Raw genomic sequence first — 20477 nt, 5'->3', positions numbered from 1 at the left:
TACTACTGGCACAAATGGCAAGTCACAAGCTGTTACCTAAACTGTAAGTTGTTAGATGAACTGAAGTAAAATATTTTATGTCTCTTCTCAGAATTCAGATATCACAAACAAACAAACTGGTATGTGAAGCAAAAAAAAAACATTTATGAAGTGCAACAGAACAAAATAATTTGTATGAAACTGAGTGAGAAAGGTCAAGGAGAAACAGACATCTGAATTTTTCAAAAGTAAATAAATTATACCTATGCCTCTAACATCTCCTCCTTCTGCCCCCATCATCATAATCCAACTTTCCCACCCCTAAACTTTGCCTGAATCAGAGCTTCTCGTAGGAGAAAGAATATGACTTAAAGACCAAGGACAGATTTTGCTTTGTTTCAATAATTACTTCTCAGATGACAGAATTGGAATTTACTCTAAGATTCCTGCGGCCAGAATTTCATCATTCCCCAATGCATTTACACAAATGCTTTTCACCTCCTTCCACATTTTCATAGGACACAAAGGTTAGAGGCGCACAACTCCTATCATCATTCTGACCCAATTTCCTGCCAGGTGACTTCATGACTTGTTCGTTATCGGTTAAACTCTGCCCTTTGGGAAGGGATGGAATGAGCGGCTAATTCATTACTAGTGAAATATCTGACGTTTATTAACAATGTGACGATATCTTGCAAGAAGACATCAAGTTCAAATTTTCACATAGCAGTAGATCATACACTTACGCTGAACACCACGATTTAAAAAGTGTACAGCTAACTGGTAAAAGCAAACTTAGGGCCTCTGAGCTGTTAAGAGTCCATTTCTCCAAGTGCTTCACGTAACTGGTCACAGGAGAAGGAAGAACATCGAAGCGCTGCAGCAGTGTAAACATGAAATGCCATTGGAGTTATTAAAATAGTATTTTATTTTATTAATAAAAACTAACAGAATTAGGACATGGTTCTATTTCTTCTTTTTGCCCATTTCTTTTGAACTATTCTGACCATCTCTTTTGGAATTAAGGCCATGTCTACCACTCCTGTGCTGATCCTGCCACTCACTCTCCAGTTGTCTCAGCATTTCTTGTGTTAGAAGTCCTTCACGCAGCAATCTGTTGGCAAGAGATCCACGTCCATGGCTTTTCAGATCCTCCTGCCTTGTAGCAGACCGATAGGCTTTCAAGTTCTTTGCTCTTCTTTCTCCCAGAACATCTACTGCAACAGAGAGTGCCTCTGTCGATTTTGCACCGTGACGGTCTGCAACTGCCCTAGTATCCCTCTTAGTCCTTGAAAGAGGAAAGTCTTCTGATACAACTTCTGCTGCGCCAGGAGCAGCTGCAGATTGTGAAGCTCGGATCAGCTTTGTGATGTTGCAGACACCGATTTGTATAATGTCGTCTAGTTTTTTCTGAATATCCCTTACGAGGACAGCATCAGGGAACATGTCCATGAAGCGGTAACTGAAGAGAGGCAAAACAACACAATTAAACCTTTTCACTAAAGTACTGCTGACTGGGACAAAAATGAGATACATACTATATAAAATAAGAAAAAAATAATTATTACATGCTGCATGGGAAGGCCGCTGTATTTTAAGTATTTCGGCTGCTGCAGTCCAGGATCACCTTGTTTCTAACTTCCTCTCTCTGTCAGTCACAAACTGTCCTCTGCAGAACTCATGATCTGCTCCCACAACATAGCTACGTATGCATTTGTCAAGATCCTCTGAAGGGCCAAAGGAGCCCATACTGCACCGCATGCACACAGGCTTGAAGACACTGCTTTTCTAGGACTGTAGGTCATTAATATTATGAAAAATAATTTTCAAGCACAAAGACAATACCTTAACCACAGATAGAGGTCAAAAACATCATGAACAGCTTCAAGGTGTACAAGTTCTTTGATGTTCTTCGGAGCAGCTAAAGGCCATTTGGTGTGCCGACACAGCCAGTCAAAGGTGAGAGGCTCATTTCTACTGAACTGTCTTGCAAACTGAAAAACAAGCAGATTCAGGGAAGTCCACAGTTAGTCAGGAAAGAAGAAATCCCAAATGAGTTAAATTTCCCTGAGTCTGTATACAAAGAACACTCCAGAAAACACCTGCTTTGTTTTTTACACAGGCCAAATGCCACACATTCTTTTACTTAATTACTCAGCACAGGAGTCACCCCTCCTTTCCCGGGCCTCATTAACACAATTTGTCCATGGGCCGTGCACAGAGTTAAGCATCAAAAGTACGGAGCTATCCAGAAAAGTGTAACACTGAAGGTACATGATGTCATCTAGCAAAGCACACGGGCTTCGTCTTATTTCCTTCTACTGCTCCTATGCTGTTAATTATCTTGTTTCAGAGGCTTCAGGGTTGAGAAAATGTTAAATGTGTTCCCTGACTTAGGAAACACACTATTCACAACCCAAACAGATTAATCCGCACTAGAAATCAGTCCTTTCGAAACCTAGACATCTCAGGTCTTTTACTAACAGATAGACAAGCCAAAGAAGATTGAAATTTAAAATTTTCAGAAACATTGATGACTTGGAATAACTGCTTTCTAACTGGCTGATACCAGAAGGTTTGTGGTTTTGGGTTTGTTTTTTTCCCCCCAAGCAATGGGGCTTAAATTCACACAGGCATTCACAACAGCTTACCTCCCTCTGACATCCCATTATGGCCCTCTGCACCTTCACTACTTGGGATCTGAATGATCAGCATTTTCTTAATGAGGCACTTTTTTTTTTTAACTCTCTAAATCAATCACTCAATTTTTAAAGAATATTTTCAGGCATTTTTTAAAAGCACAGGTCTAGTATCTGTAATGTGAGGGCACTATATCAGTTTCATTTTTACACTGTTTTATTTTAAAAGTCTAATGCTATCACTAAAATGGGACAAAGGCAACACTGTCTAACCAAGTAAGAGTCCCAAACAAAATTATTAATCCTGAAAAACTGAAATCAGCTGACTACAAATTCCTGAAAATAATCACTCCAAGGGCACAGTAGAAAACAGTTCATCCAGGCCTGAAAAGTGAAATGATGTAATTCTGAGAGCGATTTACAGCAGTGTGTTTTCTGAGGTTTTAATTCTATGTAACTGTATTATAACATTAGTAATCACAGTTAATCCCACATTCTTTTCTTTTGTTGACAAGCTAACATCTTGAAGCAGCGGTATCTTGGTTTTTAAGGACTACTTTTAGACCCACTGTAGTGCAAAGCTTAACAGTGCACAAGTCTCTCCCAGTTCAAAAATCACCTGCAAGGCAAGCAGTAGGATTCTCTGAGGCAAACAGCAGAAAAGCTATCCACATTTTAACTTATATCACAAAATGAGAATCAGTTCTCAGAAGTTAAAAGGTTTGGCCAATAAAAATGGTGGAGAATGCAATTTAAAAAAATATATCTCCAGCTATTTTATACTACTGCCTATGAGCACTTCAATAATGCTCTCAAATGATCTAATGACAAAACCCACAATAAATACAGCAGCTAGATACAGCCTCAACGCACCAAGACCTGCTTGCTCCAATATAAATACCCCATTTTTTTTTTTTACGAAAAAAATAACTGACCTTCAACAACGTGGTACACACAAAAGGCTCTTTTCTGTTCAAAGGTGCAGTGCAGAACACATATCGTGATCGCAGATTTAGTGGAATGTGCTGAATCATATCTGCTAGAAATTTAAAGTCATCAATATTGCAGACAAAGTAAAGCCCATCGACTTGCGAGAGACTCACAAAAATATCCTGTGAAAACATAACCAAATGAAGAGGATCTTATTACAGGACAGTGTTGTTAAACTTTATATTACCAAACAAAAAATGATACGATGTTTCAAAGGCTAGTTATACTGAAAGAACAGCTAAAAATATGAAATTTGACCCACAGTAATAAAAAGGGGAGCAGGGGAGTTGTCCCTCCTCTTTTAACAGGATTTTCATTAAATTCTCTAACAAGGGATCAGAGGAAAAGACGTAACACACTATGCTTTATTTAAGCATTTTCAATTAGCCTCCTAAGCACCCAATATCATGTTCTGGAAGCGTACGTTTTAGTTACAAAGAACGGAATCACAGGAAACAGTTATTACTATGTTTAGAAACTGTTCCAGGTTTGTCATTTAGCATGACCCAAAAAGCTAAATTTATGCATAAAATTCAATAATTGAGGTATTTTTAGCCCAATGTCAGGAACAGGTCTATTTTAGCCAGAAAGAAATCACAAGACAAATACAGTATTGCAATAGAGGAGTTCAAAGAATACCTGAAACATATCCAAGTTTTGAGAAACAAGAGATGTCACTGAACATTGCAGGGGGAATTTTTATGGGCCCCTAAAATAATTTCTGTAGTATAAATCTTTGAAAGATTTTTAAGAAGATCTTTAAGGAAACACTGAGTTTCTTAATTAAATGTGACAGAATACTTAAGAGATCAATAATAACATGGGGTTTTTCAATCTTAATACTTCCACATTAGCCCAGAAATTCTCAATATTAAAATTTTAAAGATGTACTGTTACCCTACTAGCCCAAATCTTCCAGGAGCTCTCCCAGTATAACTTTTTACCTCGAGGTTAGAAATCATACACTTTGCCACATAACAGCACATCAGCAGAGAGCAATACTAAGCATTTAAATCATTTCATTTAAATTAAAATGAAAGCCGCTAAGAATTTCTCAGTGTATTGATTTTTAAATACAGCATTGGAAGCTCCATTTCTACTTTAAAAGGTTTAGGCACTTCTAAAAATTCTACCCTCCAGCTAATGACAAGATCAAGCAGACCCCACAAAAATCTGTTTTCTCAAAGTTCAGCAGACATTGTTTTACCATGAAGACCACAGAACCAAGGGAAAAACAATGAGGTAGCTCTCAGATGTACAGAAATCCGACATAACCAGCCCAGTTTCCTATAAATTTTCAAATAAACTTATCAAAATTTCAATCACCAATATTTTCAGCCTCAGACCAAAAAGTCTACATTTAAAATACAGGAAAGGTAAAATGAAAAGGTTGTTGCACACTCTTCAACACGTGTAAACATGTTTACACACTTCAACAGCTTTCAAGTTTACGATAAGAGAGTTAAGCATTACAAATGTATTTGCAGCCACTGCTGTGGTAGTGAGAAGAATGCAAATAATAAAAGATACACACAAAGCTGTCTGTTAGGTTCATGTTTGTACAAAAGCAGTGACTATAAGCAATGCTTTATTTTTAAATATTTTTATCATTCTTACAATTAGATTGGATAGAGTGGCATCGGGGAGATGATAAGCAAACATTTCTATCTGCTCAGGAGTAGGATGTAGACCAGCTGCCTAAAAGGAAAATAAAGAAAACATTCTCCATTAATTCTCAATATTGTTCTTAAGGTAGTGCGTCAGAAGCAAACACTAGAAAGACACAATGCAATAAACCAAAGCATCCTACAGAGTCCAGCTTATTTAACACACTTATCTGGAACTTAAAAACTTCTGTGTTTGAGCTTTTAATTCTTAAAAGAACAGTTTCAATACAAATTAAAATACTGCAAGCCTCCAAACAGGCCATATATCCAAAAATCACTCTGGCATGACACAATCCATTTTTGTTACTAAGCTGTAAACAGACACAAAGAAAAATAATTCGGGATCAGAAGACAGTAAAACAGCTCCAGAGCACTTCTGTGCAAACTGGGTACTGAGCCTCTCACCTTCACAGGGCGCACAGGCTCATTCAAAATTTCCTTCAGCTGCATGAGGTCATCACGATGCATTGTAGTGACTTCTCCCTGTTTGAAGGACGAGCCGTAACGCCCAGCTCTGCCTGCTATTTGTAGAGCCTGAGAGGTTGTAATGGAGTCTATTTCCTTTTCTCCCTTCTCATTGATAGTTGGCTTTACTATAGAGTTAAAAATTATTCTTTTTATACACCTGAAATATTTGAACAAAAACAAAGAGGAATAATTTTTTTCAAATTATTTCCAATAAACAACCTACTACCGAATAATTAAAACTTTTTTTTTTTTTTTCCTTTTTTTGGGTGGATTTTTTTCCCTTCCATAGATTAAGTGACCACAGATAGAACTTATGGACATGGCATATTCAAAAGGGCAGCATAAGACTACTGGTTAGTTGCAGGAGAATCATCATCCCTACACACATCGATCCTAACCTGTCCCAATCCATTCATCATCAGTAGTTTATAGCAATGTGACTGCATCACCTTCAGCAACACAAAACATTGGAAACTGGACTGAATTTGTTCTGCGTTTCAGAAACGCAAGAGACTGATACTCTGACAACCTAGCACATCTGATCCCTGTGAATCAAAAGGACCTTAACAGTGTCTACAATCACAGTGTCTACAAGAATCAGGTCAAATGAGCCATTTATTTCTTAGAATCAGTTTTAGAATTAAAGCTTAGCTCTACCCAATCAAATTGATCACTACTTCAGAATTAAAACGTATGTACTCTGTTATCTAGACATAGCAGATATCTAGACAAATTATTCAAACTAGGGGGAAACAAGCGAGGAAACTAATGCATATCACACACTCCCAAAAAAATCATACCATAACCTGTTCCAAGTACTTACAAATTGAGTCCCATTCCAATTGCATCTGTAGCAACTAAAATTTTGCATGGATCGTCAGGATCATTGAATTTCTTTGCCTGTTCAAGTTTTGTTCCTAAAACACAATGATGAAACATTTCACATAGCAAACTCTTCATACAAAACAAAGACAATGTACCACTAAGCCTGAAGCCTTTATAATAAATAGACTGGGGGTGGGGGGGGTGGGGGAAGAAAAATTGTATTTGACTGGTATTTGGCTGTGGTTGGGGGAAGAACGCAGGAGGGATTTAAATCATTCCCAGAGCTGTGGATAGACTTCATTTAATTACATCTATCTGAAGATCACGGGCAAGTACATAATAATCCCAGGATTAAAACACCAGTCAACAAAAGCTGATTACTTTCTCTAACTGTATAGAGATACAAAACTAGGAAAACTTGTAATGCTTCATTTTTTAAGTTAAGCAGAACATTCTCTTAAAAATAAAAAGAAGATAAATAAATATAAATAAATAAGTCTACCTGGTGGCAGACTGCCATATATGACAGCACATTCTAATCCTCTGGCTTCAATCTGTCGACTGACAGAGTAAATGTCATTCTTGCTGAAACAGACAACACAGTCCCCAGGCCGGAGGTTATCTAAGGATTCTAAGGCATAATCCAGCACAGTGAGAGGAGTAAGCCTCTTGTAGTTTCGGACCTAGAATTAAAGGAGTTGTCACACAGCCTTTTCAAGAAACAGAACTATACATTTTTACATGTAAATGAGATTCAAGAAAGGAAGTATGCAGGCTAGACTTCCTTAGGACCAAATTTCATGTTTTTAAATACTCTTCAGAAAGGAATCTTCCCGAAACAAAAAGAAAAAAAAATTATTACAGTAAAACCGGGTTTCAGAGATCTTTCAGTCACTTTCTTCTGGAGGTGTCAGCTCTTTTAACTTCTTTCCTCATCATACGGAGAGTAACTATCAACAGGTGCAGTAACCTGAGCAAACCTGAGGGCACTGTGTCCTCCAGGAAGAACAGAAGTGTAAAGAAAGCCCCTAAACAGTCGTAGCATTCCCTGAGGGGAAGTCAGCAAAGCAGTTATCTTCTTTAAGCAAATCAATACCACTATTAAAAAAATTTAAAAAAAAACAACTTTGCAACATCTCCTTTGGTTTTCAGGAATGGAGAAAAATTTTACCAAGAACTCCAGCAAGAATAACTTTGATCAGAAATATTCCCAAGAGACTCCAAATTTTTCCCTGTTTTCTAGCAAGGAGAACCTGATGTTCTGTCTGTAACTTTAAGGAATTAAAAAGCTTACTTCAACTTCCTCCCCCGTAGTGTACATGAGCTCTGTCACCAAGTCAATGGCAGCAGCTTCTCCACAAACGTGGATTTCTTCCGCACAGAGTCCTGAACAAGAAACAATGAAATAAAGTGCAAAGCGTTACATGTTTATAGACAACGGCAGTTTTAGCCAGTTTTAAGTTACCCAAAAACTACATTCTGCTTGCTAAACACATCAATGAGGACTGTATTTCTCCTCCTTCAAAATCTCACATCAGTACCTAAAACCTCTCCCACAATACACTACTTCCTTAGAGCCGCTCTTGATCTCCTAATATCAGCAAGTGATGCTTGGAAATCCATTAGCATCATAATCAGAGCAACCAATATCTTGTTGCATCCTCTCAGCCAAAACAAGAGGTACACTCACCCACTGAACAAGTGGAGCAAAGCTTTGAGCATATTAATGTACTGCTGATGCTTTACTAACTCCCGAACCACAGCAGAACGGAAGAGCTTCATTTTCTGCATGACCTTCTAAAATTAGTAATATGTCTCTAATGCAGTCAGAATAGAAAAAGTGAAAAAAACAGGAGGCAGGGGAAGTGTGACAAGCCATCCTGTTGAATTTAGCATCAAAAGAAGTAAAGGAAAGGGCAGGGGGGAAACCAGATTCCAAACTTCTGTTCAAAATCTGAGGAAAAACAAGTTTCAAAAATTCTTCTTGAAAACTTCTAAAATTATCAAAAAAGCATTCTTGTAAGAATTTAACAGATCAAGGCAGCTCTATAAATAAGCCATTTGAAATTACCACTATGAAATATTTAATATTCACCATGTTGCCATACATTAACAGTATCTCTTCATAACGAAATCTCTAAAAATTGTGTTGTTTTAATTGAACAAAAAAGCATCCTTTTAGAAAATAATCAATGTAAAAGGATAACACAGTGGAACAGCACAAAGACTCTATATTATCCAAGGAAGCAAAATTAAAAGTTATCTGTATAACTTAGAGAATAAAATTTAAAAAAAACATTCGAGTAAAATGTGACAGGTAACTCGTTGCCCTACAGACAAACCCTTTGAGGCAGAGCATCTCTAACTCACTGTGAGAAGACACATGAAGAAGCAACGCTCGCTTTTATTTTGCATCACATATTGTAACCATTTAGGAACACACTCACTGCTAAGCTTGAATTTAATGTGCCATTTATAGCCACATTGAACTAGCTCATTGTTAACACCACCACGCTTACCTAGAAGGGCTCTTGTCCAAGCCCACCCTCTGGCAGGATCTCTGATCATCTGAATTTCATCAATCACAGCAACTTCATCTTAAAACAAAAGAGAAAAATATGATACACCAAGAAAGAGCATGCAAAACAACAACACAAGACAAGAAGGAAGCCTTCTAAAAGGCTTTCTGAAAAAAGTTGCTCAAATCGAGCTAATCCTCTACCAGCAAAAAGCCATTCTGAGATGACCTGGGTTTTATTACTTGTTCTAACATAGTTCAGAAATTGTTCAAATAAGGATGAAAGGAAATAGCTCAGCTACTCAGAGTCCAGGCAACAATGCACATAAAGATACCATAGATATGACTGAAACAATCACGTATACATACAAGGCGTATTAGTGCTGCACATTTCAATGGTACAAGCAATATGAGGAGCTTGTCTGGCATCTTCATTGGCATACACACGCTCTTCTCCTGTCACCAAGTCACATGGCACATTCTAAAGGAAATCAGAAAACTCATGTTACATTTCTGGACTATAACAGAATATCCTTTCCAAAGGAGGAAAAAATCCGTTTCTTAAAGTACTTTCTAAGACACTGTAATGGAAGCTATCCAGAAAATAACTACTCAGCCTTTTGAGACTTGTGCCCTGTATTTAATTCCTATCAGGCTGAAGGGTATAATGAAGAGGTAGTATCTGCAATTAGATGCCCTCTCCTACTCCTGCAGGAGATTACATCTTCCTCTGAGCATTCCAGAGCTGTCACATCTGCAACAAAAGAACTGTCAGAAAAGCTGTAGTACAAGGGGCTCATAAAGCAAGGCCCCCTTATTTGTTGCCTTGATAAACAAGTAATAGGGATTACAAATTCTAAATCATAGACTTACTGAAAAAAGAGTAATCACAACATCATTTGGTAAACACTACTGTACCTAAACACTATGCTGCATTAACACGTGATGTGTTACTGTAATGCTTCAGAACTGATGTAGTTCTCTGCAGCTGGAAACACAGTGCGGAGGAACTTTCAAAAAGATGCTAGAAGCAATAGAATCATAGAATGGTTTGAGTCGGAAGGGACCTTCAAAGCCCATCCAGTCCAACCCCCCTGCAAGGAGCAGGGACATCCCCAACCAGGTCAGGTTGCTCAGAGCCTCATCCAGCCTGGCCTTGAATGTTTCCAGGGATGAGGCATCCACCACCTCTCTGGGCAACCTGTGCCAGTGTTCTATAACTCGCATTGTAAAAAATTTTTTCCTAATATCCAATCTAAATCTACCCCCCTCTATGTTAAAACCATTACCCCTCATCCTATCACAACAGGCCCTACTGAACAGCCTCTCCTCATCTTTCTTGTAGGCCCCCTTGGGGTACTGGAAGACCGCTATAAAGTCTCCCCGGAGCCTCCTCTTCTCCAGGCTGAACAGCCCCAGCTCTCTCAGCCTGTCCTCATAGGAGAGGTGCTCCAGCCCTCTGATCATCTTTGTGGCCTCCTCTGGACCCTCTCCAACTGGTCCATGTCCTTCTTGTGTTGGGGGCTCCAGAACTGGACACAGTACTCCAGGTGGGGTCTTCCTCTAGGGACCTGATACAGGGCACTACTCTTCAACTCAATACATCTGAAGCTACAGAAATTGTTATCAGGTGGTTGAGCGAAATATATTTAAACAGTGAAGTTATGGGGAGTTAAGCATACAAGCTAAAATAAAGGCCAAGGGCAAAAGAAGCCATGGTTTCCACACTAATACAACCTGGCTAAATCTAGGGAGGGAAAAAGTACCACAGGAAAATAGAGGCAGGTTACAGGGATGATTGCACAGCACGTGCTTTGGGGAAAGTGACGTTCCATTTGGGGAAATGGTGTTCCATTCTGCATGCCTAAAGCAGAAATGCACGACTGGTATTCACATGAGCTGACAGTACTGCAAAGCAAAGGCACTGCTTCATGGACTCCCTTAAGCAGCTAAAGTACTTTACAAACATGCATTCATGAGACTGTTCCAGTACTAAGGATGCAGGTAAGTAGTATGACATACTGACAGCATCATTACTCTTTTGAAAGATCTCATGAGCCAGAAGTTTTAGTGGACCGCAGTATATTCCAGATTTTGCTGACAGAAATCTCTGGATAGCATGGTAAGTTTTTCCACTGTTTGTAGGACCAGCATGGAATATTATCTTTCTCTGAATAGCCCTGGCATCCGGATACCTAAAACAAAAAAGTAGATCTGTGAACATTTATCTGGTCTTCTGGATACTGGTTCAGGGGAAATTTCAAATTAGCTTAAACTTTTACTTATTAATAGACTTTTTAATGTGTATTGAAAGCAGAAAAATCAAGTTCTTAAAAAGCAACATTATAAAGAGGTCACTATGTCTTACTCATCTTCTAGGTCATACAACGCTTTCAAAGATTTAGAGTGCAATTCACACACTGCGTTAAAAATAATTCTCATTACTGTGGTCTCTCTCCTTGGGTATATTAACATTTCAATGTTCTGGCGCACTGCCTCCCAAACAGATTCAGCTTTCTAGAAAAGCAGTATCAACTCAGTGACTTTCATAGCTGATAATCTTATTTTCTTTTCAATTGATTACAATACATCTTGTAACAAAGACCATAGAATCACAGAATAATTTGGGTAGGAAGGGACCTTTAAAGGTCATCTAATCTGACTCCCCTACAAGGAGCAGGGACATCTCCAACCAGATCAGGTTGCTCAGAGCCCCGGGCAACCTGGCCCTGAATCTTTCCAGGGATGGGGCATCCACCACCTCTCTGGGCAACCTGGGACAGTGTTCCACCACCCACATTGTAAAAAATTTCTTCCTTGTATCTGAATCTACCCTCTTTTAGTTTAAAATCACTACTCCCTGTCCTATCACAACAGGCCCTGCTAAAACGTCTGTCCCTTTCCTGACACAAATTATTGTAAAAACAGAGAGATGGAACTGAAAATTAGTGCAATTATACATCAACAAGCTTAAGTCCACAGAGACTATGGAATTCTATGACACTAAGAAAAGGAAACACTGCAACCACTTAAACACACTGACCAGTTGGGCGGCAATCTTAAATCACTGATCTTGCGCAGATCGTCCATACAGTCCAGCATTGGAAAGATCTGCTTAGCATGCCTCAGGAAAAATGGAAAGAGATCATCCACGTGACCTAGAAGACAAACCCTTTTAAGAAAGTTTCCGTGCTTTTCTGAAGGTATCTTTATAATACACTTAAAAAAAGAAAAAGAAAAAAAATCTACTATTTCCACTGTACACTTACGTAATTCTTTCAACTTCTGGCTCTCTACAAATTTCAATAATTATCTCAATGGCTGAAAGGTAAACTAACGTGAGTACATGGACCCATTAAGCAACCCAATGTAAACACAACAGCAAGAAAATTTTAAAATCTCATTTCAGTATGTTCACTGTGGCTAGCCTACATGTCTAGAGAACTTCTAAATAAAATGAAAAGCTATGGAAAAGCTGGATGAGAAATAACTTTCCTGTCCTAAGAAAATTTCAGCCTTTGCTTCCTAAATTCATGGGCTGCCTTGGAATAAAATAAAATAAAAGCTTCTAAAATGCCTTTATGAATAAACAGAGAAAAACAGAATAGTCTGTAGCTTCCCTAAGCTACTAAGACTTGGGATGTTGGTAAAATTGTGAATCTCCAGTCCCTAGGTGAGAAAACAAAAATAGAAAAAACAATTCAGAAGAGACACCCAGCTTCACTCTTCTGAATTTTTGCAGAGCAGACATGTGGCCTTAAAGGTCTCATTTAAGGTCACACTCCAATTGTCCAATTCTCATAGAATTTCAAAGAACTATCTCACTCTAAAAAACTGTTATTATCAAACATACACATTAAAAAAAAAGCCGTGGTTTTGGGTGTTTTTTTTTTTAAATTGAGAATTAGTATTCATTGAATCAAAATTATTGTGAAGAATTTGAAGAACTTAAAAACTGTAGTATTTTCTACTATAGGCAGAACTCAACTAAAAAACTTCAACACTGCCACAATAAGCAACTCTCTACACTCCTCTATATGTGAGTCTTAAGGCATACATAAACAATGCTCACATATAAGTAAATAAGGAGTAGAAGTGAAGAAATCATGTGGAAGATGTTATGCACAACTAATATTAAAAAAAAACCACTTTACATTTCCTAAGAAGGTAAACATGTAACATCTACACATTTCCATTTTAAAACAAAACTAACGCCAAAGTTCTGAAGCTCAAACTCTGCAGAAGGCTGTTTCTGCTGTTACCAGCTAGCATCACCTCTTGGTTAAGCCTCGTTAATTACAATACACAATGCAGTAAGCAAGCAAACAACACTCAATTCTATTAGTGCCACACAGAAACAGTACAGTTACGGAGCTGTATTCCCAGCTACTTAAAGCCACCTGGCCAGGAGAAAGCTCTCAAAGTGCCCCCTAGTGACTACTGAATTTTTAAGAGAGGAATAAACTGAACAGTACTGTTTTCATTTCACCAATGAACAGATGCTACAAAACAAAAGGCTGCTTCTTGCTAAGACCTCCTCCTCTTGTGTTTCCACTTCATAACACTTAAGTATAGAACACTCATAAGGTGGGCACAAACATTTCTGATGGGGAAGCAATGATTTTTAACCTCTTTTATAGCATAGTAGGGGAGTCCACAAGTATGTAGGTAAGCATACAGGTCAAAAACCAAGAAAAAAAGTGCATATTTTATTTCACAAGTACTCCAGATACTTGCCTGCACCACAGCATATATCATTGAGAATAATATGCAAATCAGCACTCACAGAACTGGATTCCATGATATACTTCCTAAAGCTTATAAATGCTTGGTGAAACAGGCGAGCTGGGGGGGAAAAAAAGGAACAAAGTGAACATGACTGGGATCACCAAACCATGTTTCTAAACACCAAACAAAATAATGAAGTAATCCATTAAAAACCTGTATCTTGATATGAGGCATTAAAGTAAATATAAAGGTTATTTGAACCAAGTGACAGACACAGCCTAAACAAGCAGTGTTGTGACACCCATAAAAGCTGAGATCTAATACCATAGCTGAATAAAGACAGATTTCACATTAAAAAAAAATTCTTAGAACATTTTCTTACCATCTAATCCATTTTCTGCTCCTAGTCTTTGGATTTCTTTTCTTTTGTAGAACTTATTTAAGTTTTTCAGAACTTCACCTGCAGAAAAAGAGTAACTTTATTTTAGTTTGCTCAAAATGAAATAAATTCTGCTGACCCAAAGATCATGGCTCATAGTCTCATTACGTTGGAGAGAGGGAGTCTTTGCCATGCTGAATAGACTCAAATGATTTATCCCTAAATTAAACACAATCAATGACTGAGCCTATTGTGGAAAAAGACAAACTTAAACTGCAGGAGAGTAAGAACTGCCGTAAGATGAGGTCTGTATTTGAGAGACTCTCCCTGGTACCTGATAGGAAAGTATGAAGGTGGGAACCTGTAGCCAACATGTTATGGAAAAAGTAATTAGGTTTTGGGGGAATTATTGTTTGCTGTTTCCTCATAGGTGCTGACAAAAAGCAAATTTTAATGTGAAAAGTAAATCCGCTCAAACTACTTGCTAACAGCTTTTACTAAACATCCCAAGAGATATTCTTCCCTCCACACTGCTTCTAAGACACACTCTCCAGAAAGATCAGGCAAACCAGATGCAGCATTCTTCCCCTTTCTCAGGTTAAATAAAGGAGAAGAGAAGAAAATTTAACATGAGTTTCTTGTTATATATCACAGATTACTCAGATTTGTTTGTATAAAATCCCTTACTATAAAGTTATTAACAAACCCTTTATCTCCCATAAAAGGCAAGTTCAGAGGTGCAACAAAACTGTACTTCCTAATGGACACTCTGAATTTAGTTACTTAAATGTTAGTTAAATCACAATGGCAAAAATGTGTCCCCTCTCCATCTACAGAAATTCACAAAAATCTAGCAAATATCACAAGCACTTATTAATAAACTTACGTTATTCTTAAAATTCAATTCTACAAACCCTATATTATAAAATGCTAGGACTAGTACATACTGCAGCACACCCCTGGTTTGCCAGCACAAGTCACTGAACACAACACTGTCAAGCTCTGTTCTCTGCAACTAACTCCGTAATTCTTTGAAGTCACTGCCATGACATGGAGAGCTTCCCATGAGATCAACCTTAAATTTTTGAAATATTGCCTCTCTTTCTAAAAAACTATACTCTAGAACAGAGCCCACTTTGCATAATAAGAATTATCAGGTGACAGGAATATGACAAAGTTCAATGACAGGCAAAGCCAGAAGCACAAGAGCAGTGGCTACATCCCATATCCCATGCGTGGTTACAGTGATCTATTGATGGATTAACTTAACAGTCTGAAATGTTCACTAAGGTAACTGAGCAAGATTGTCAGCAGGCATGCCTTTACTACACAGGCATCCCTACTCTCACCAGAAAATGTTTAAGCACCCAGAAACCAAAGACAGATTGGAAAACACTGCAGTAAAAGAAAGCACAGGGCTACATTCTCCTCAGAGCTTCCCTAAGAAGTTGTAACAGTTAACACATCATCAGTCACACAGCTAAATTCTCAACCTACTGGCCTGGCTACAAGTTGAAAAGGTCAATGCCAGAACTTTCCTTACTATCCAAGGCAACATGACATTGGGACCATCCCAGCCCTCAGCATCCAAGGTCACAATCCTTCCCAAGCACAAATACTTGTCTTAACAATAAGGTATATCAAAACAAAACAAAGCTGGCGTTGCAGTGCAACTAGACGTGCCCACAGTAGCTTAATCCAACTGCACGTAGTACTGTTTCCACGGCAACAGCTGGCAATCAGAGTACATGCTCAGGAGATCCCTTCATAACACTGTGCATTTGGGCCTTTCACAATGAAGACATCATCATCACACAAATGTATCAGAAATATTACTGATGTACAAGCAATGAAGCACTACAGAAAGACATATCTTGCCACAATCTCTGTAAGAAAAGCTCAAAAGCAAAGCTCCTTCTAGCTGTAACCTACCTGACACATTAAAATCAAAAGCACACATCACCACTCAGAAGGATCCACTTCCTATGAAGTCACAGAAAGCAGATGCAGCTGTGAATGAATTCCACTAAAGGCCATTAAGCAGCACGTTTGTTACAAAGCTTTTGCAAAACTGGCTTTCCAAAAGTAAGCTTTTAAAGGCTTCTCTTATACTGACAGCGTTTGACTAGCCTGAAAACAGTCTCACTTCAGCAAGTAACAAGCTAACAAGATGATTCACACCAGAATTATGCACACTGTAAGTAATAAAGTTCCTTCACAAGCTGTAATCAAAAAGCCGGTAAATATAAATTTTTATTTATTGAATCTAGTTCAGTATTTGACAGCAGAATCTGACAGAGCATCTTCTTTCAAACTATCGAAAAAACAGATGCATGATACCAGCATGGCTGAGTCGAGACCTGCTGGTCAAACTAAAGGGCAAGAAGGAAATGCACAGGCGGTGGAAGCAGGAACAGGTATCCTGGGAAGAGCATAGGGACGCTGCCCGGTTGTGTAGGGATGGGGTCTGGAAGGCCAAGGCGTGGCTGGAGCTGAACTTGGACTGCAAAAGAAGATCAGGTTCGTGACTGCCTGAGGAACCTGAACATAGGTAAGTCTACAGGACCCGGACAAGATGCATCGCGGAGTCCTGAGAGAATTGTCTGATGTAGTTGCCAAGCCACTCTTCATGATATTTAAAAAGTCATGGCAGTCAGGAAAGGTCCCTGCTGACTGGGAAAAGGGAAATATTGTACCCATTTTCAAAAAGGGTAAAAAGGAGGATCCTGGGAACCACTCACCTGTCAGCTTCCCCTCTGTGCCTGGAAAGATCATAGAACAGATCCTCCCAGAAACTATGCTAAAGCACACGGAGGACAGAAAGGTGATTAGAGACAGCCAGCACGGCTTCACCACGGGCAAGTGCTGCCTGACAAACCTAGTGGCCTTCAGTGATGGAGTGACTACACCAGCAGACAGGGGAAGAGCTACAGATGTTGTCTACCTGAAATTCTGTAAGGCCTCTGGCACGGTCCCCCACGACATCCTTCTCTCTGAATTGGAGAGATATGGGTTGGATGGGTGGACTGTTCAGTGGATGAGGAATTGGTTGGATGGTCACATGCAGAGGGTAGTGGTCAACGGCTCAGTGTTGTTGGTGGTGACAAGTGGTGTCCCTCAAGGGTCCGTATTGCAACCAGTACTGTTCAATATCTTCATCAATGACACAGACAGTGGGATCGAGTGCACCCTCAGCAAGTTTGCAGATGATACCAAGCTGTGTGGTGCAATCAACATGCCTGAGAGAAGGGATGCCATCCAGAGGGACCTGGATAAGCCCCCTAAGTGGGACCACGTGAACCTCATGGGGTTCAATAAGACCAAGTGCAAGCTCCTGCATCCAGGTCAGGGCAATTCCTGGTATCAGTACAGGCTGGGGATGAAGGGATTGAGTGCAGCCCTGTAGAGAAAGACCTGGAGGTACTGCTGGATGAAAAGCCGGACATGAGCCGTCAATGTGCGCTGGCAGCCGAGAAGGCCAATCATATCCTACACTGCACCAAAGGAGCATGGCCAGCAGGTTGAGGGAGGTGATTCTCCCCCTCTACTCTGCTCTGGTGAGACCCCACCTGGAGTACTGTGTCCAGTTCTGGAGCCCTCAACACAAGAAAGACAGGGACCAGTTGGAGAGGGAGCAGGGGAGGCCACAAAGATGATCAGAGGACTGGAGCACCTCTCCTATGAGGCCAGGCTGAGAGAGTTGGGGCTGTTCAGCCTGGAGAAGAGGAGGCTCCAGGGAGACTTTAGAGCGGCCTTCCAGTACCTAAAGGGGGCCTACAGGAAAGATGGGAAGAAACTTTTTAGCAGGGCCTGTTGTGATAGGACAAGGAATAATGGTTTTAAACCGAAAGAGGGTAGATTTAGACTAGATATAAGGAAGAAGGTCTTTATGATGAGGGTGGTCAAGGACTGGACCAGGTTGCCCAGAGAGGCGGTGGGTGCCCCATCCCTGGAAACGTTCAAGGCCAGGTTGGCCGGGGCTCTGAGCAACCTGATCTGGTTGGAGATGTCCCTGCTGCTTGTAGGGGGGGTTGGACTAGATGGCCTTTAAAGGACCCTTTCAACCCAAACCATTCTGTGATACTCTGTGTGGTCAGAACGTGAAAGAGGGAAGCAGAGGAAGACTATTTACTTCATAAAAAAGAATGGATGGTCTTTGCTAAGGAAGGTCTCACTCAGTTTTCTCTTTAACATTACTGATGGGTTTCAAAATGCAAAATTACTAACAACAACAGAGACAGCACTACATGCCAACAAGCCAGATGAGCACCACACTGGTCAGCTGGCTGGTATTTCTTTCAAGTCTCACATGAAAGAACTTCAAGCTTTCTGAAGCAATTAATTTCCACCTGTGGGAACATAAATAATTTTAGCCAATCTGTTCTCTCTCAACAACTTAGTAGAGACCAAACAGAATCTATACTTATTTTCCCAGAGCATTTTAGCTGTACCTTTGAAGAAATCCAACATAACTACTCATCTAATAAATAAGACAACAAGTAACGTACAAGTAAGATGCCACTATTCATATTTATTGGCACCTGAGGAACGCCCTACTGACATAAGCCAACACTCAAAGACAAGTCTGAAAACAACACAGATTTTTGCATTACATTTGTTCAGGATTTTTCCTCCTAGCCAGGTTTTTACCTCTCAGGGCCAGGTACTTTTTTCTCAAGGGCTCCTGAACAAATTAAGATCATTTGCTCATGCTTCCTATACCTGCAGTTAGTATAAATAATACGCCATCGGAACACTTAATTGGGAAAGCATATGAAGAAAAAAAAGTTTCCATTTACACCCTCAATGCTTTGGGATCATCAAATATCAAAAGGATCGAGAACTTGTTTCTTATTTATCAAGTCTTTAAAGATAGTGTGCTGGCACAGGTAGATAAAATAAGACCTTTCCTGAGCAGCAGACTGAATATGGATGAAGAATGAAAAGGATGTACGGGTTATAATGAAGCAAAACAAAACAAAGCAGTGAAAAAGTAGTTACAACTCACTCAATGGTTCTTGAGATAGAATTACATGTAAAGACATCAAAGAATAGAAGTGTAGAACATTTAAATGTCAACAACAGAATTTCTTCTCTGTTTCCACTTACATGTCAAAAAATTAATAAGTAAAATGACAGAATATATACCTGGCAGATAGATAAGAGAGAAACATAAAGCATTGAGAAAGACGTTATTTTACTTTAAGACTGAAGTTCAAACTCCTGTTCTGCTTCTGACATACTCAGCAGCTCTCACAACACAGAGGGCACTGAAGCAGATAGCTCTAGACACAGCGTTCCCAGCTGATGCGCAAAAACCTACACTTACATTTACTTACTCATACTTCAAGGCGTGCAAACCCAAGAACACACAAACAGACACTGTTCTAAATGAAAATTAAAGTTAAATTTCTAACACTGATAGCCAATACTGGACGTTTTGCCTGATTTTGACCTAGGCACACTTACCCAACGCTCTCCTGCCTATAACACCGATATTTGACAAAACTATGACTTCTAAGTTCGAACACAGTTACGCTTTCAGCATCCCACAAGATTTCGGTTTCGCTTTGGGCCCTGCCTTCCCACCAAGCACTTCACCCTGATTGCGCCGGAACAGGGAGCGGAGGAACGAGGCCCACAGGTTCTTCCTCCACACACACGGGGCACGCCTCACGGGCCTCGGTAAAAACCTCACTACCGGTGCTAATTACCCCACCCGACGGCTTTCTTCCCGCTTTCACCTTCGCGGGCCCGAGCAGCGACACCGGCCAGACGAGCCGCAAGGAAACTCCCCACCCCCCCCCCAACCGGACCGGAGCGGCAGGCACCAGCCCCACAGCCGGGGGGGGAGCAGAGGGGTCGCGCGCTCCCGGTCCCGGCGGGAAAAGGGCGGGTAAGGCCTGCGCCGCCCCTTCCCGCCGCCGCCTCCCGCACTCACCCTTGTCGAGGGGCCGCGTGAGCTCGGCGCCCACATCTTCCTCGGCCGCGTCGCCGACGGGTTTCAGCGGCACGGGCACGAAGAGCGAGGTGTCGGGGGCCCGGGCGCCGCCGTCCGAGGAGGAGGACGAGGAAGAAGAGGCGGAGGCGCGCAGGCGGGCGGCGGCGGCCCCGCCATGGCGGAGGACGAGCCCCGCGCGCCCGGGGAGCCGCAGCAGCGGCCACGCGCACCGCCTCATCGGCAGCGAAGGGCAGCGCCGGCGGCGGCGGCGCGGGGCGGGCGCGTCATCGCCTCGCGACCGCCCCGGGCCGCGCATGCGCGGCACCGCCCTCACGCCCGAGGC

General features: G+C 40.6%; 2 protein-coding genes across 2 annotated transcripts; both read right to left on the bottom strand.

Annotated features, from left to right (window-relative positions):
* Positions 1-883: 883 nt before the first annotated feature.
* Positions 884-20387, bottom strand: SUPV3L1 (Suv3 like RNA helicase). The gene is made up of 15 exons (XM_086752856.1): positions 20135-20387; positions 14197-14274; positions 13824-13931; positions 12130-12244; positions 11113-11281; positions 9456-9567; positions 9088-9165; positions 7863-7954; positions 7071-7251; positions 6567-6660; positions 5681-5900; positions 5226-5306; positions 3554-3730; positions 1825-1973; positions 884-1441 (listed from the first exon to the last, which is right to left on the bottom strand). Exons 1-15 carry the CDS (start codon positions 20370-20372, stop codon positions 946-948), a joined length of 2388 nt encoding a protein of 795 aa, XP_086608982.1. The 5' UTR covers positions 20373-20387; the 3' UTR covers positions 884-945.
* Positions 17279-19374, bottom strand: LOC147600056 (uncharacterized). Its single transcript, XM_086752358.1, is given in 5 exon segments — positions 17279-17574; positions 17577-17702; positions 17705-17765; positions 17767-17871; positions 19342-19374. Coding segments are annotated over 5 exon segments (621 nt in total).
* Positions 20388-20477: the final 90 nt, after the last annotated feature.

Source organism: Chlamydotis macqueenii, chromosome 7 (genome assembly GCF_036417535.1).
Source record: "Chlamydotis macqueenii isolate bChlMac1 chromosome 7, bChlMac1.mat, whole genome shotgun sequence".
NCBI classification, from domain to species: domain Eukaryota; kingdom Metazoa; phylum Chordata; class Aves; order Otidiformes; family Otididae; genus Chlamydotis; species Chlamydotis macqueenii.
This window is presented reverse-complemented; position numbering and strand designations above follow the sequence as displayed.